The sequence below is a fragment of the Anser anser genome, assembly GCF_964211835.1.
Source record: "Anser anser genome assembly, chromosome: 16".
Taxonomy (NCBI): Eukaryota; Metazoa; Chordata; class Aves; order Anseriformes; family Anatidae; genus Anser; species Anser anser.
Window position 1 is genome coordinate 4925725 of NC_139737.1, and position 18437 is coordinate 4944161.

Sequence of the window (18437 nt, forward strand, 5' to 3'; positions counted from 1 at the left end):
TGTGCAAGCTGTTAATAAAATAGCACAGCCTCATGAAACACGCCACAAGCAGCATCCCCGTGCAAATCTCCAGCAGCATCCCCCCAGCCTGCCTGCTGCCAGGATGTCGCAGGGCTGGGAGGGCAGGAGACTCCCTCGGCTTGCACGCACGCCCCCGGAGTCGGAGCGCAGCTCTAAATATAGCTCCCGTCACGTGCGAGGAGCCGAGGCTGCTGCAGACGCCCACGCTGAGCTCGCTGGGGTTATTTTTAGCATCGGTGACAAGGTAACCTGGATGATTCCTGCCAAATGAGGAGGACGTATTAAACTGTACACAGCTAATTAGCGGTGACAGACGATCTCTTCTTTGTGCCTGCCCTTCTGTCTCTGAAATAAATCTGTGCCGTGTCTTCCCAGCCAGTCTGAAATTATGATCTGAAATTGGGGCAGTTCCCTAATTTCTACTCCAGCCAGCAGGCGTTTAAGCACAGTCAGGGCTTCGTTTTAAAAGAAAAGAAAACAAAACACAATACACAACAAAAATAACTCAAAAATCTCTGGGTGAATTTAGGCCAGTCTCTAAACTGGGCTAAGTTCAGTGCCTGCTTGATAGCCTTCTGCATTAGGGCTACTAGTAGTTTGTACCTCACTCCCCCTTTGATCAAATTCAGAAGAAATATTCCCCACAGCCCTGTGAATTCAGCCCACTTTCTCTCTGGAGGGCTGATGTCTTTCCAGTGAGCAAAGCTGTGCTGAGACCTTTTTGTGAGGAAATGGCGCTGCACCTGCTCTTCCTGGGAACAGGGCACAGTAGATAACGTTTCTCTTTATTACTGCTCCGTGCTGGACTGTCGTGCTTTATGCTATTAGGTTGCATATCTGAAATGCTGTTTGCTTGGTGTCCTGGCTTCAGAGGCGCTGTGAACTTCACTCTTTGTTACGTGAGGCTGAGCTCCAGAACCAGGGTCTGCATCTAGCTCCATCTGCAGTTCCTGGACAAGCTAATTTGCCTTTCAAAGAACCTCAGGGCAGCACTAGAACTACAGATGCCCAGATGTGGTGAAGCACTGAGTAAAGGTACCGCTTTTTTCAATTTACATTGCTATGAAACCTTGCCCCAGCATCATCTGCTTGTCCATGCCAGGATTTTCAATATGATTGTGCTCAGTTTTAGGTGCTTGAGTTTTGGTTCCTCTCAGAGTCCACGAAACTGTCATTCTTCCTGCCCGACTCCTTTTATGCCCACACTGCTGTATCAGAATTCCCATCTCCATAATCTTTTAAGTGCCGCTTAATGCGTCGTGTCTACTTATGCAAATATCCAAGGAGGTGAAACAGAACGTGAAGTGAAAATTACAAGTATAATCTTTTCCGGGAATTCATGTTTTCATTGAAACACTAAGTAATAACGGAGTGTCTTTAACTGTGGTTAGACAAAGCGTGCTCAAGAAGTATCAGCCACCCAGGCACTTCAAACATGAACTTTCTAAACAGTCAGATATCGAATTTAATTAAACAACCCCTTTTCCTGCGTCATTCCTCAGTCTAGCAACTATTCTACTCCTCCAAGTCTCAGCTTAAACCCCTTCCAGAACAAAGTGAGTCTATAAGGCAGAAAGCAGTTATTGCAAATAATCGTACTTGCAGATGCCTTTCCTGCCTCTTGACACAAAGAGCTCTCAATTCACTGAATTCCACTGAGGGCTTATTATCTGCACTCCGAACACATAATAATTGGAAACAAGACCTTTTGGGAGCTGGAGTATCCAAATCTCCGTTGTCTAATGCACAGTAGAATATCGCAGGCACATGCCGGGGCCTGGGGCACTGGGGATGCATGAATTAGTAAGAGAAAACATGACTGGAAAGGGAAATCTGTGGAAAATGGAATACTGCCATTTTGGATGGAGGCGGAGGGAGAAATGCATGTTTCCACGGCAACAAGTGGTAGACCAATTTGGCTTGGGAGCGCAGGAGATGGGAAATGTGCTTTTGAAAAGCAGCACTGCACATAAATGAATCCTTGATTCCGTACTCGGAGTGCTGTCAGTCAGTAGTAAGTCTGAAGTAAGTGGACTTGCACTGCTGTAAAAGTAGAATCTGGCCCAAAAGATTTAATAGAACTCCTTGTGCTCTTTTTTAGAAGGAATGGGTTGGACAGTAAAGAAAAATAAGCATTTTAGCTTTGGTTGCATAAACACTCATGAGCATGATAGCAGAGTTGGCTTTCTTGCCAGATTCTCAACTACCGTTGAAATGTATTTCAACTAGAACCACTTAAAAAAATACGGTGGTTTTGAGAAAATGCTGTTCTTTTGTCTCCCCATCTTTTATGTTACTTAGACACTGTTATTTAGTATATTTTGCACATTATATACGTCAGCACAGCTTTCCCTCCAGACTACAGAGCTAGGCTGTGTTAGCTCTGAGAAAGGCAATTTTCTAGACCGCTATAGGCTTTCAAATCCCTACAAACGAGCTGTAAAATATTGATCTTGAAAACAACTGCCTGTTTACTTGCTGTTCTTATGCAGACAGCCATTGAATAACAACTCTCTAATCTGCCCGTACATTATTCTCTTGTGCGAAACGACAGGTCTGCAGCCTGATGGTACATGTAGATTCATATCTCAGCAGGCAAGTCCCATCGCTATTATCAAAGCATTGCCAGTACAGCAGCAATGTGCTCTAATCTGCATAGGTAATGGCAAAATCGTACAGAGAGCACACATAGCTCTTGGGTCCCAACTGCCTGGCAGTACTTCACACCTGAGTGCTCAGTGGTGTGTTGCTTAGCTATAAACTTCCAAGTTGCCACATCTACAGAGAGATTAAGCCGCACAAGTACCATTAAATGAATGAATGTGAAGACCTCAAAATCTCATCCTGGATTTTCATTCTTCCCAGCATGGTTATGTTTTAATGCTACTGCCAGGCTGTGCTCTGAGTGGGGGCTCTGGGGTGGTCTGGGTCTTGGGGGGTGAGAACTAGTCAGAAACTGCAGAGGGATGTATTTAGTGCCTTGACTCTTTGGCCTTTACCAGGACCCATTGTTAGGTTTGGGATTTATTGTTGTTATTTTTTGGACACGTTCTTGGTTTTGCTGGCGTAAATATTTTCCTGCATGTATCCCTCACCTGAGCTTGTCTGCATGGTCACGTTCTATTCTGGTAGATGAGTTAAGAGTTGAGCTCTGCCAGTGCACATATGTGCTGGAAGTTGTGTGGGAGATTGCTTCCAATCTGTTTTGCCATTCCTGGCTATCCCAGCAATCTCTGCACCGTCTGTTCCCCAAGATGCGCTGAACCTGCCATGTTCCAGCAGGAAGGAGCTAAATGAAAGCCCGTCTTCCAGCCCTTGGAACAAAGGTGGCTTTTAGCCATCCTCTTGACATTACCATTGAGACTAATAGCCTGCACCCCAGCTTGCTCCGTAAGATTGCAAGAGACAGATCTTTCCTGCATTTATCCATAAACAGTACATTTCCTGGCTTCTAGTGATGGCCAGTCCTTTTTTTCCACCAGTAGAGTAGCTTCCTTTTAAAATCCTTGTACTGACACTTGACTTGAGTTATGACTCCTTTAAAATAATTCTCCAGGCTCATTATTAAGCAAGTTAAATAGGAAATGAAAAGAAAATGATAAAGCCTCAAGCTGCAATTCCATTAGACCTTTCACACTAGGTGAAGGCAGGCTGTGTTGCAGAGAGAGGTGACCTTCCAGGCGTTTCAGCAACATGAGATGTGGCTGGCTGGCTATAAGAAAATCTTCTCACTCAGTGAATATGCTGTGATGGTCCAACTGTTTTTTAAGGATGCAGTGGGATGGAAACCTTTTTTTTTTTTTTTTGTGCGTTTTAGAGACATAAAATTAGGTGCCTGACCTATGAGGACATTTCATAAGCAATTAAGTAGCCAAAATACTGGAATTAACAATGTCAAAGTGCAGCGTGAAATATTTTTGTGAAATAAATACACAATGTTAGATGAGCAAGGCCATGACCAAGGTCTATTTTCTTTCCTAAGATGATGGCTATTAACGTGGCATATCCGTAATTGGCTCTGGGTGTAACTCTTGGAACTCAACATAAATTGGTACGTGGTATTTTCTACTAGTAGAGGATGTACATATTTTTTGTGACAGGAACTGTCATCTGCTCTGTCTTGTGCGGTCACTCGCACCACGCCGTTCTCCTTTGCATGTGAAGTGCTACTATGCTACACAGAATGAACTCTCCTGAGCTCCTGAGACTGGAGGACGGTGATTGCTCCATCTCCAACATTGCAGGGCATCATGAACTTTACCCCAACTCTCATCTACATTCGTTCAGCAGCTAATTTCCTAGCTGAGGGCAAGTGTGGTGATGGCAGTGTGTTTCCTTCTGTAAGCTCTGGTCTGTAAGGACTCGTGCTTTGATCCATATGCATGTCTCTCATTCCCTGTCCCCTGAGGTAAAGTTTAATCAAATGCATACACATGAATAAGCTAGCCTAAATATCAATAAATGTTTCTTTCAGGAGAGGCTTGAGATATTTAATATTTAATAAGCCTCAAAAATGAACTTCTGTTCATGTTTCTCAATTTGATTCCAAGCGTTTTGGCGGCAAGCAGTGCGCGCTGTCCCAGTGTGGGCAGGCACAGCACACATTATTTAGCACTCCACTTTGTCTCATCTAAAATATTCATGCTTTCAGATATCCAAATGTAGCTCTTCAAGGGGAAAAAAAAAAAACAAACCACACGCACACAAAACAAATGGTGCAGTCTGAGCCTCACAGTCACCATAAATCTTTGCTTTAGGCTGCCTGCCACAGTCATGCTATTTCTCCCACAGCTCTACCCTGTCGCCCTGGTTACTGATCTAAACCAGACCATGCCGACCATCCCCGCTGTCCCCGCAGCTGGGCTTGCACAAACACCTTACCCACGCACAGGCAATGCTGCTGAAGTTACTTCTTAAAGCAGAAATACAGCCACCAATCCACAGAGCAGCTTTCCCTTCTTCAAGTAAGAGTATGCAGCTATAGAAATTGCCTTTGTCCTCAAATTCAGCTGGTGCTGACAAGGCAAAACCAACACATAACTATATTATGAAGTTAAAGCACTAGCCTTCTTGGAGGACCTCAACAATCTTAATTACATCAATGGAGCTGCAGGTAAATCTGGCAGAATTTCATCCCCTCCAGTCAGTGACTTCTGTCTTGTTTTACATTTAAATCAAGGGATTCCATACAGAAGAAGCAGTTAAATTTTTTATGTGCCTATTAACAGCTGAAAATGTGATGTGTTGGTTTGTGATTCACGGCAGGAAATGGGCTTACGGGTGGGTGCCAGTTTCTCGTCTGACAATACTCAGAGGCCATTTTATTGGAAAGGGAGGTTCGTCCCTATTCTTAGATACACTTACTTTGAGAGCTTCATTTCAATTTGCTGCCGGATTTCCTGTCTTTCCTCATCTGTCCTCCTTGGGAAAATATTCCTGTCTTCCAGCTCCTGCTTACTCGGTCTGTTTCGTAGCTTTACTGCCAGCAGTTCTTTCTTGCATTTTCTTGGCAAAGTACCTGGGGCATGGATTGAAAAGGAAGTTATTAGAAAGACAGTTCCTGGAGATGAAAAATGTATCAATAGTGGGTAAATATAGAGAGACAGCAACTTTTATGTTAGCCTTTGTTAGCATTATGTTAGTCCTTATGTTAGCAGTTTTACACACTAGTTTGAGCAGTGCTACAGTTGTGCTTGTGAGCATGGCTCAGATGCAAAACTGCTTACAAATGCAGAAGGATCATACTCCTCTGTTATCTTTATTGCCTTTATCAGCAAGCAGTGCTCTCAGGTGAAAATTGTTTGCAGCTGAAACATGATTCACATCCCTAGTTTAGAAATCAAAGGCTGTGCATCTTGCCTCAGCCCTCTGAGCACCCCTGTAGCCCAGAGGAACCCCTGTTTCCTGAATCATTTAGTGGTTCCTTTGCAGAAGGGTGGGATGGCTCTGGGGTGGGTGGCCAGGACGTATGCCTCTTCTTCTCTGCGTGAGCAGCAGGCATAACCAGCGACAGGCAGTGGTAACTGAAACAATCAAAGTTGTTGCTTGCTCACTGTACTTTTTTATATGTATATAAAAATATATTTTTTAACGTCATTGTGCTTTTCAGGCGTAGCGAATCAGAGTTGTGAGCAGACACTGTGTACAACATTAAATGTAAGCCATTGCTTAGACCTACTTCCTGTCCAAGGTGACAGTGTGCCATAACAGAAATTTAAATCAATACTCTACTCCTGACATTGGGCCTTTCCTTCTGAAGAGAGTAGGGGAAAATATTCCAAGGAATGAGAGAGAAGGATGTGTTTTATGGCAATTTGCAGAATATGGCAAGTTAATTGGACACGTGGGCAATGCAATACAAATATTTATTGTGATTGCATGACCTGTCGTGCTTATTGTAAAATGGGCTAATGCATGTTTTCCATGAAGAAAGATGATCTAAAACATTGCCATTACAAAAGAATTATTCGTAGGAGGACATGCAGAAGCTGCTTTCATTAGGAGTTTACTGCTCTTTAATGAGCTGGATGCTGAGTCCTTGCTGCTGCCCCTCTGGTGACATTAGAAGCATCCTTTCACTCTTACTGCAGGGAATTGTGTTTGAGCTCAGATGTTTTTCTCTCTCTTCTGTAACTCTTGAGACTTAAGCATGCTAAGCAAGTGAAAATTGGACTTCAGAGTTTCTAAAAACCATTTTGCCATGTGTTTGGAAAGACACAATAAAATGGTTGTAAGCTTTAACTGCTTTCAAAGAAATTAGTCTTCGTTCTCAAGTGCAGATTGGAAGTGTGAGGTGAAGACTGTATCTGCTGAGGGGTGGGTTGCTCATGATCGGGGAAAAAAGAGGGACATGCTACCAAAACCAGTGAGCTGCAGTCATCTCGGTAGGGCTGCAGTCTTCCAGCAATCATATTACAGGGAGGCTGTGGCAAGCAAATTTACACCAGACTCCTGTTGGCCTCTACTGCTGTGTACTGGCCCTTCTGTTGTCCAGTCCAGGACTTCAGCAGTCTGAAAACAATCCATGCAGAGTGGCACCACTCAGGTGGGGTTCAGTGTACTCACGGTACTCAGGGACTGCAAGTACATCCTTGCATTTACTCAGTCTTGGGAGCATGGTGTGTAATGCAGTTACACCATAGTTTTTTGGTTTGGTTTCTTTTTACTTTAAAGGTGGTAAGTTTTTTTGTTGTTGCTGCTGGTTTTTTTTGTTGTTGTTTAATTTAATGCTTCACCTTTTCTAGGAAAGGTCACTTCATTTTTAAAGAAAATGACATTTATTTGGTGTTTTTATTTGGCATTTGAAATAGGATTGAAGTCTACTTTTTTACAGTATGCTATGGAGGTTGGCAAGAAACTAAATCCTAAATAGATTCTCATTTCCAAATGTAGGGGTTTTATTTGCTTAGGATCTGTGGGCCTACGTTGTTATCACTATTGATCTTGAATTTCTGTATACAGAGGGGAGAAATCTATATCCACGAATACATCTTGGGAGGGCTGGGGGCAGAGTAGATATGGTATCCCAGGGTGAGCACGGGCAAGTCTCTTTGCAGTTGCAGTGTTCTAAAATTAAACTTTTTAGAAGCTGTAATTGGGACAAAACCCTACTTAAAGTCTGAAAGCTGTGTTCTTGTTTAGCACCTTCCTTACCTAATGTTTTAAAAATCTGCTTTAAACATTAATTAAATTAAACCGTACAGCCCTCTGGGAATCAGTAGGTATACATTTAACACATGGGTAAAAGAAGTTAAATTATTTGGTTGATGCCACGCACGGCCTTCTGCTAAATGACGATTATATGACTCCATCAGAAGCATTGGATCACTGAGCCACTGGCCTGGGACTTTGTCGAGCTTTTTCAAGCTACCACCAGAACTGGAGTGGGAGAAAAACGGGTGTTCGCATTGCTCAACCTGTACAGCACACGAACCAACAGAACTCCTTCAGGAAACAACCTGAAACATGTTTGGGGCTGGCAGATTCCCAGGTATCCCTGAATATGCCCTCAATTTCACCTGCAAACTTTAAACAGACAGTAAGGGGATCTTGGTCATGTCAGGAGATTGTTGCAGAGAGACTGCACATGCACAGTAGGTCTGATGTCTCCAGAACATGCTGGACATACTGCCCATGTGCTGGCTGGCTGTGGAGTGGATTTACAGGCACTGAAGTGCATCTTGGGTGCACTGAAAGCAAAATATGTATACCCCGTACAGCACACATGAATGTCTCTGTGCAGAGCTCCTTAGAAGGAAACAAGGAAGATCTACATGTGCACGTTATTTATTTTTTTGAGATGTGCCCTAAATGGTTATTTTCCTATTTGTCAGTGACAGCTGAGGTATGAGCCTGCTCCCATCAGGCTGTTATAAAACTACCTGCCATGCCATACTAGGTCTGATCTTTGAATTATGGGAGAACAAGGGCTAGAGTCACAGTGATTATTTGCACAGATGAGGTCAGAGCTCATTTTCTACTGTCCTCATCCCATCGAAGGTCAGCTGAAACTTATGCTTTGCAGATAAAACACTGGACATTTTTGCAGGAAGTCAGCTTTTGAAGCTGCTGTGGAGCCATTGACTTAAGCTAGCTCAATGTGTTCCATAGAGGCTTGTATTTCAAAGTGAGGTGGAATAATGCAATGTTTTGCTTGAAACAAAGTAAAATGAAGCTGTTCCTCGGGGCTCTGCCTATTCCCAGGCTGCTCCGCTGCACACTTAGGAAGTCTACTACTTTGTGAAATTAATACTACAAATCATATCTGAAAAACCTCAACTTTAACCCAAATCCTGCTGTGGTATTAGAGGACCGGAGAGCATACAACCCACAGGATAAGCTGTGCTCACTTCATCCAGATGTTAGGATTTCTAAAAGGCTTATGCTATAGCCACTCCCATGGTCCATATGCACTGTGCACTGATTAATCTTTAGGGTATTTCACCAAATAAAAATGCAAGAGATCTGGATTAAGCTGATCTGATAGTCTAAGGAGCTGTTCCCCATGCCTGACCAATTGGTTTAATTCCTGAAAAATAATACCTGCTGGACAAAATGAAAGGAGGGAGGTGATGTTACCCCCTTCAGGAAGACATGCCGGGAAACACTGGTTAGTTGGTCCTTTTTCATCCTGACTGGCCCACTGGTGGCCAGTTCTGTTATTCCACCTCCTACAGAAACCCGTATCTGATGTTTCAGAATTAAAATTAACAAATAAACCAAAACAAGAAGAAGGGGGGGGGGGGGGGGGGGGAGGGAGAAAAAGGAAATAAAGCCCCAAACTAGTTTTTCTCCATATCCATTGTCAGCACCCTGAGACAAAATCCTTCCTGATCACTATCTCAGTGGAAAGTGAATCTGCAAATACCCTCATTTATTTTTGTCAGTAAGACACCTTCAATGCCACTGTGTCCCATGACCAAGCTATCTCAGGCAGGATCTTGGCTGTGGCCTGTTACACAATTTATGACAGCTCAGCTAGGTCAACAATAAATGCTTTGAAAATTCACACCTTTTTCATGCTTGGTCTGCAGGTTCCTGACAAAAGTTCCTGTTTTAATTCAATTGAATCCTGACATTTAATTTCCTGTATTTTTACTGTTCTTTCTATCAAGCAAAAGGCAAATCTGAATACTGCACACTGATGGAAAGACCTTGCGCACATGAGTTATCAGCTCTAGGCTACATGAGAGTAAGGTTATTTTTAAACAAAGCTATGGGCTCATCTTCTAATTTTGAAAGGTTTCAAAGAGCTACTTATTTAATACAGTGCTATTGGAAAACAAAGGTGCAGTGAGATGTCTGCAAGTGCTGCTGCTCTTATGTAGTGGTACGAAGGGTACATAAGTCACCAAAAGGGTAAAGCATACTGATACATTGACTTCTCAGCATAACTCTGTGTCATCTTATTATGCAGTACCTACCCAAACAGGCATGATCACAGTCCCTATGACTTAAACATAAGTTCAGATCTTCACTAAGATTCCTTAGAAAAGCTGATGTGCCAACAGAGGAATGAATTTACACTGCTCAATATTTTCTGTTCCACGCTCCCATGTTTAGAGCATTCGTTAGGCTACAGTAGTATGTATTATAAAGTGACTTCCCTTACCAGAAATAATGGAGTCATTCAAGACTTCTTCATCCTGATAAAAAACAGAGTCTTCCTTGAGCTCTGAGTTCATGATCATGTTTTCTTTGTTCTCATCAGACTCCTTAACTGAGTTCCGCTTATTTTCTGAGTCACTGCTGTAACCCAGTGAGTTCTCCTTTTCTTTGTTGCGCTCCATGCTAGACGTTCTGGATGGACGGACATCTACTCTTTTTTTTGGAGAGCCTTTGCTTTCTCTTCCGTGGAAGCTGTGGGTGGAAGGTGCAGAGCCCAGTTTTTACAAAAAACTGGTTTATTGCCACAGTAGGAACTTATCATTATAGGAGAATGACCAGAATGGCCTGTAGCTCGTAAAGGCCAAAGCAGAGAGTTCAGTATTGGACAACAAGGAATAGCATCCTCAAGACTGTGTTGATAATGTCTATTATGGATCTACTTTCCTATCTTTGTCATAAAAATAAGGTACAGAAAGGTAGAGACTAATATGTCTTTGATATATAACCATGTGCAATACTGTACTGATTTAAAAAAAAAAAAAAAGACAGTATGTCCTCAAAATGTGAAATATACAACGCATAAAATATTACCATTTTGATATTTTATGATCATGACAAAGGTTTAACAGGGCCTGGAAATGATACTGTATGAATCTATTCCCCATGACAATAGCTGCTATGGAGCTAAGAAATGTTACCAACTTAGCTCCAAAGCTCTGTTGGGAAAGGTTCTCTCTGTCCTTCTCTAATACAGAGGAGATTTTATAATGAAAACCAGATAAAATACCTGACATACTCCCATACAAGCATTTGTATTAGAAAAATGAATACCATGTATGCTCGTGTATAAACCAAGAGACAGTGAAATAGCATTTCTCATCTATGTAGTACTCATATTTACAGCACTGTTTGCCTTAGCTATCCAACTTGTTATCTCTTGGGGAGAGTTTCTTTGCAGTAGGTCAAGGATTATCAAATAATTCTACCTGTTGAATACCACCTTCCATGTCACAGTAGCCTCTTTATAAAGGAAGAACATACTTTAAAGTAATTGCCAAATCAAGCCCTTTAACCAGGGATAGATGTTCAAAGTAATGACATCAAGAAGAAAACAGACTCAAGCCGTAGGATAGATAAAATGCTAATAACAGGGGAAGGATGTTTACCAAGAAAAATGATTTAGTGGAATGACTCTTCCCATGCACCCGTATAGCCAAGAGGCTGCAGGTACCTGTCCTGCCGGTGTTTGGTGGCCAGAGCCCTGTGCAGTTCTTCAATGACTCTGCTGGGAGGTAAAGGCAGGTGGACGGCAGCCAGGTGGGGGGAGCCGGTCGGCGTTGTTACCTGTCCTCTGACGTGGGGATCAGAGCTTTTCTGGCCAGAGGGATGGAAGAGAGCAGCTTGTCCTGAGATTTGGGAGGAACCGACAATTACATAATTCTTCAGGATAGTGGAAGGAGGAGATTTCATGGCTGGGTCATCCGTGTCGCTTCCTGCTGTCAAAACACGAGGGTAAGAGGTCATGCAATGCTGCTTGTGTTTTGGCGCATAGAGCTGGCACTGAAACTAATTCTTCTGTTGAACAGAAGAAAATGGTGATGTTTTCTTCTTGCTAAGAGGTAACTGGTTAAGCTGATTAACCATCTGAATTCAAAAGGCTCATACTGCACAGATCTAGATCTTTGATCTAGAAAAATAGATGCTTCCCCCATTCCCTCTTATTCCCCACGCAGATTCTTCTTTTTTCCAGCCCATCATTGCATTCTTGATCATCAGTGCTGTTCCTCCTAACCGCCAACAGCCTGTGCTGCGGCAGCTTCCCAATCTAGTGCTTTCTTTGCTGGCCTCTGGCAGACGGTATTAAAATTTATGCACTGTGGTTCTCAGTCCGGACAAAATGTACCACTTTCTATTATCTGCTCCTCTGTGATTGCTGTGCAGCTTAGACCTCTGTCTTTCATATGCCAGTTGAGGAAATGCCAAAATTATTATAGTATAACGTTTGCCTAACAAAACTTGCCAAATGAAATCCAAATGATAGATGGCGTACTGAGCACTAAGAAGAGAAAACAAAGGGTAGATTCAGCTAATATATAATTTTTACCCTCTAGATTCAGGTTTTTATGCTGCATAAGCATTTTATTGGAAATTAGACTTCGTTATATACATTTCTCTAGCACCTGAGTCCAAAGCAGACATTTCTCTCATTGTAAGTTTGATAGTTTTCCTTTCTTAAGATACCTGAACATTTGGCCTGAAAAGATGTCAATTAGTATTTCTGTTCTACAGTTTTTTTCCCCATTTTCCATATAACCCAGGCCCAACCTTCTGGCACATGGTGCTGTTTATTGCAACAGTTCAGTCTGGGTGTAGAAAGCCAATGTGACGTCGTCACACAAGAGGGTATTTCTTTTATTTTGTTGCCACCTAGTGTTGTAAATAGGGATTTAAACTGATACAGCCTGTACAGCCCTTGTACAAACTTGTTTTCACAGAACATATTTACTATTTTCACTGTGAGAACGGAGAGCAGAATTTATTGAGGACAATAGCAAAAGCACAAGTGGGAGGAGAGCTCCTGCAGCCACAACCAGATTCAAACATCAGAAATTTGAGAGTAGCAACACTGGCCTCTTTTTCACATTTGTGGGGTGGAGAGGAGAGCATCCTTCAGCAAAGAGATTTGCATCTATGGTATAATCTCCTTGCTTTTTCTAAGAGAAGTCTAACTCATGAATTTTTAATTTTTGGAAGGCATTTTTGCACATTTCTCTTCATCCAACCAAGATCACTGGCCAGAGTTTAATCCCTCTTTTTATGCATCTGGGAGGGGTCAAGCAGGCAGGGGTCAAGCTGATCCAAAAGTTACTCTATTTAAAATCTGAAAATGTCTGAAAGAACAGGAACATTTCTCCAAGTGTCTAGGTGTCCAGTGTGCTGTGCCTTGGCAGTGAGACACCTTCCCAGCCCGGAGGTGATCAGGGTAGTTTCTACAGCCAGGAGATGGCCAACCTGTGCTAAGTAAAGATGTTTTCTCAGCATACAAGGGAGTTTTGGTTACGTGCTACTGTAGAAACGCATAGAAAACATCTATGATCCATTGTTGTCTTTTAAATTGTGGCCTGAGGGGATGAAAGAGCACCTCTTAAATCACTTTCTCCCTCTGCACAATGGGAGAGGGTTGCAGTGTTTTCTCAGAGCAAGAAACCTGGATTCAGCTCAACCCTAAAGCAGGAAGGGAGGAGACTTTATCTTTGTATTTGCTTGTTCCTGGAATGGGCCAAAGGCCAATTTTGTCCTCATTGCAGCTTGGGCCAATATTGAGAGTTTCCCTAAATCACACCTTATTCATCCTAATAACAGCTGTTCAGTGAATAATCTTGCAAAGTGATGTCTTGGCACCTTGCCCTGTTCCCCCTCTCTCTGTGATTAATTGGTGCTTGGCTTATTCCTCACTCCTCTGCTAACAGCATCTCTAGCATTGTTAAGGGGGAAAAAACCCAAACACAGAAGAGCTTTTCAAGCTCTTTGTCTTGCTGTTCTTTTTATAATAGCTCTTTGTTTCTCCCTCCCCATACATTTGTATCCTCTTTCACTCACTGACAGTATTTGTTTAGTTTTAACTTACCACTGCCTCCACATCCAAACAAAAATAAATAAACATATAATCACTATTGAATAAAGGTCTATAGTTACTGGAGTCATTGAGAAAACTGAGTTGTTCTTTGTGGGAAATTTAGATGAGGATGAAATACCAAAACCTGGAATATCCTGGGTGGTAGAGGAAGTGCTTAGGTACTGTAAAGTGCCTGGTGGTTCTGTAATCTTGTTACCCTCTACAGGTTAGTTTTTCCGAATGGCCTGAATCTCAAGCACAGCATGACTCTCTCATCAGCTGAGAAGTGATAAAGGAGTGTCCTGGTTGTGCTTGTTCACATTGCAAGATGGAAGAGGCAGGAGAGAGCCTGACTCAGAGCAGAGAATGGTGAGGCAATCTGAACAACAGCTCCCAGGAAGCACTGGTATGATACTGTCTTGAATCCAGGTCCCGCTTAAGCTCTTACGGCTTCTAAACACGGTCAAAATAAGGATTTTTTCCATAGGAAACAAATACCTGTTCATTTAAAAGATCGAAAGCACCAATATTTTCTATGAGTTCCAGTGGTCACATCAGTGTCCCTCTGATATTTTGTTTCCTGGTGACTTAGAAAAACCCTGTTATTTGTGCCAGTGGGATGCAAATCAGGGCTGAGGTAATGGCTGTCATTTAAAAGTCTAAATACCCAACAGGTTTGGCATTTAGATGTCGAGACTTCATTCTAATTTGCAGTAAGACCCTGTTAACTGCTTTTACCATACGTAGGGGCCCTAAAATTGGAACGAACTAAAATCATATTCACTTTAACACCCTTTTTGTAGTGCCAGAATGTTGGAAAATGTAGTAACATTGGCAATACGTTAGAAAATCAGGCCCAGAGGAATTGCTGTTGAAACATTCAATGAAGACTGGCATGGAGGATTGCTTTGTGGGAGCCAGGTGTATCACTTATGTGCATTCTGTGTAATTAGACCAGATTTCATAGCTTTAGTTTAGGCCTACCCTAGAGAGCAGAACCTGCAGACAGAAACCTCTACAGAGCCTATCGAGTTGAACTGGCTTGTGGCTGTTGTACTGTTATCCAGCGGGATTCTAGGTAATGAAAACATTTAAATCTCCTTGTGTTTTATGGCATATCGATATGAGCATCTGATTCAGCAGATGTTTGCGGTTGGTTTGATTTGTTTTACATGTGTTTAGTGCAATAGACTCAAACTAAATAATCCTCGGGGAGATCCAAATATGTATATATGTTTGAAGTACAAAGATCAGCGCGTTGTTATCAGGCAACCAAACCGCTCAGTTCATGAAATTCATTATCATTCACTACAACCACAACCAGCCTGATTCACAGTAGGCAACAACAGGCTTGCAAAAGGATCTAAGAAAAAATATAGTATACTGTGCTGTGTAGGTGAACAAAACATAAGGGGTGGGGAAGTCTTCCCTGACTGGTAATGACTGACCTGTTACACTCTTGGTGATTTTGGAGATTGCCTTAGGCGGTGGAGCTGGGAGCAATGGAGGGCTGGGAAGCTGTGCTGGGTTTCTTTCTGTCCCCTTCTGGGGAGAGTCTGTGGATTCAGAAATGAGTAAGGCTTGTGGACTGTCTTCAGATGCTGGCAGACTGGCATCTTCTAATTCTTCCATGGGTGCTGAAGGTTTCTTGGCTAGCAAGAAGACGAGTAAAATTAATGGAAAGGGAAGTTAATAATACTGATAGGCCAGGAGACGATGCCAGAAACATTCAGAAAAACAGAACATATGGTACACAGCTAGAAGCACTTATTTACCTTACTGGAAATAATTATTGTGTGAAATAGCCAACTAGCCAAAGCAGGTAAAGAATAAAATGTTTGAGAATATTGAAGAAATGTTAGTTTTGATGTTCTTGAGAAAACTGGTGAGCCTCTCTTACTTTCCATTCCTTCCCTTAAGCCTTTTTTCCTTTTCTCTTTTTAATAATGGGGACAGCAACGTAAAACAACCTTTGAGAACTGCAATGGCAGATTTTCTTACAGTGGTGCAGTTGCAATGGCACAGCATTACTGAGTGAGTGCCAGGAACATACAGCCATAGGGCAAAGACTGTCAACCCTGTAACATTACATGAAAGCTGGTTTTCCAATTGTTGTACACATTTATTTTCGCAATTTAGTTTTTATCTTATTTAATATATGACTTCAACTTGCATCCTACTGCAGCTGACTCCAGAACTGCTGAGCCTTTCCTGAGGCTAAAGTTGATAACCAGGAAAAGTCTGTCATAAAAAGATTTACCAGTGGATCTCAGCAACTAGCGCAGAAAATAGAGAATGGATGAAGTGGATGAATAGAGAGTAGAGAATGGATGAAGTACTTAAGAAAAAATTCAATCACCAAAGCCTTAATTTGAGGTGGCGAAGCAGTGCTCAATTCAGGATTGTCTCCTGAAAGATGGCAAAAGCACTTAGCTCTTAAAGTTAGTACAGGCTGAATCACCAAGCAGTTTGTCAAATTGGGCTGGCTGTGATGAGGGCACAGGGGAACAGATCCAGAAAGGCAAGCAGCTGAAGCAGGGCATGCGTGGAATTTCAGTGAGGTCCAGGGTTAACATCTTTGAATCCTGCTCAGGTACCAGCTGACTCTGGCAGTGCTTAAAGTTGCCCAGTGCCTCACAGTTTGACTCTCACACTCTGTACATGTGTGTACAAAGATCACACCAATATTTGCGTTGGTGTACGTGGGAGGCACAGACAGGCTTGAGCGACTTGGGCAGATCACCCCAAACAGCACGTCCAACCACCAGGGGCCCAGCAGTGCTCCAGCAGGTGGAGCACTCCTCCAAATGGGGAGATCCATGTTTAAATCTTCCCCTCAGCAGGAGATGTGTCCAAACGGTTTGGGCTGGAGAAATGGTAAATCCCGCACCCTTTAGCAGCCTGGATTGTCAAAGCAAAGTATGTTTCCCTCCAAACCATTCCAGAGCATCTCTGAAAATCTCACAGAAGTGCGTACCCACAGCTGCCACATCACAAACCTTTTCTTGGCACAGTTTTATGTCTTGTTTGGAATACAAGCTCTCTCTCTCAGCATTCTTATGTTCACAGTGCATGGGGAGGCATCAGAGCATTTAGACAGTTGGAAACAATAGCATTGGCAAGATAATAGCATTTAATTTGTTGACAAACAGATTAATGAGTGCGCCTAGAAGTGGAGGAATGAGTATTTGTCATTCAAGAAAGACAGGAAAGTGGAATAAATACACATCATTAGAGGGATTCTCGTGAAATTTGGCTTGATAAGAAAGTCTTATGTGATGGTTGCCTAAATTATTAAAAGAAATAATTTTCTTTAAAATATACATTTCTAGGGAAATGCTTTGTTCTAGTCTGACATCAATTTGTGTTTTTGTGCCTGCTGCATAGAAGAGAAAATGTGGAAAAGGAGAAGAGAAAAATTAAGTCACTAATAGGTTACATTATAGAAAGATCAAGAGCTCCAGTAGATGTTAGTAGTGTGACAGGAAAATTAGTCATATTTGGATGTTTTCCCCTGAGCTGAGCGATCCTTTCTGCTGGCAGTAATTTCACTGCAATCAGGAGGCCTGCCTGTGCCACGAGGGGCCGCGCAGCACCGAGGCGGAGGAGCAGCCGTAGCGGGTCCTTGCCTGTAGAGAAGGCGGATCTGAAACACGCTCGGCCTCTGGCAAACATCTTTTTGTTTCGGAACTGCATCCTGTTCAGAGCACTATCACAGAAACAAACTGTCATTGTGTGCTGTTGTCTAAAAAAAAAAAATGTCCATTTTACAGTCCCAGCAAAGAACAGTTTGCTTCTATTTTTTTTTCCCGTGGTTGTTTTTGGTAACAACAGCGCGTTTGACTCAGAGTCTGAGGCAGACCTGAGTCTTGAGTACACAAACCTATTAACAGATTTCGTACTGCAGAGGGAATGTTATCCTGCTGAACGTATTCTAAGGGCTCAGCACTAGACTCCTTGGCAGAGTAGCTAATTATTCGTAGAGAGCCACTTGTCAAAGCGCCGCCTGGCAGGTAGGTAGGATCCATTCCCTTGGGACTGTCCCCATGCCCATTGGCTGGGTTGGGTGGGGAACACTGCCCCGGTTCTGCCTAGGCTGTTCTTCTTCTGCGTTAATGAAACATGAGCTCTACAAATAATCCCTTTTGTCCCATTCTCTTCCCCTCCTGACCTTCATGCCACATCATCAGGATGAAATACAGCGTATTGGGTATGAAGCAAATATCTTCCTTTTGTTTCTAGCTGGTCAAATATTTATACAAACTTGTAGAAAGACACCTACTGCCTTGGAGACCTAGATTGAGCTCAAGGACACAGGTGTTGTAATACGCTCTGCATTATGATAAACTTTACAATACACTCCAACAATTTTGAAGTCCCTTCTCACCCAATGAACTCCTAAGGTAAAATCAGGTGGATAGAGGGATAAATTAGCACAGAAATTATTTTAAAAGCCAGAGGCCCCCATTGAAGGAGGAATTCCAACAAATAGTAGTCTCACAGACTAGGGAGACAGGAAAAGGTAATCCTGCTGTTATTTTTCTGGAAGCTGGGAAATGATACCTCTGAGGGAGGAAAAGAAATGTAGAAGGCAGGAAAGGTTATGCCAGGGAGACAATAAAAAGAACTAACATTAGAATGGAACATAAGAAATTGGGATGATTTGGAAAGCCTCGGTACACAATTTTGAATG

General features: G+C 42.5%; 1 protein-coding gene across 7 annotated transcripts in view; it reads right to left on the reverse strand.

Annotated features, from left to right (window-relative positions):
- The window catches only part of PHACTR3 (phosphatase and actin regulator 3), a 112884-nt gene that overhangs the window by 30413 nt on the left and 64034 nt on the right, over positions 1 to 18437 (reverse strand). For 5 of the 7 annotated variants that reach the window (XM_083801778.1, XM_083801777.1, XM_083801775.1 and 2 more), the window contains 4 exons: positions 15193 to 15396; positions 11360 to 11624; positions 10133 to 10380; positions 5386 to 5539 (listed from right to left, as the gene is read on the reverse strand). In XM_083801778.1, coding sequence (XP_083657904.1) covers positions 5386 to 5539; positions 10133 to 10380; positions 11360 to 11624; positions 15193 to 15396 — 871 coding nt within the window. The remainder of the gene's footprint in view (positions 1 to 5385; positions 5540 to 10132; positions 10381 to 11359; positions 11625 to 15192; positions 15397 to 18437) is intronic. The other 2 variants (XM_083801776.1, XM_083801781.1) reach the window with 1 other exon arrangement.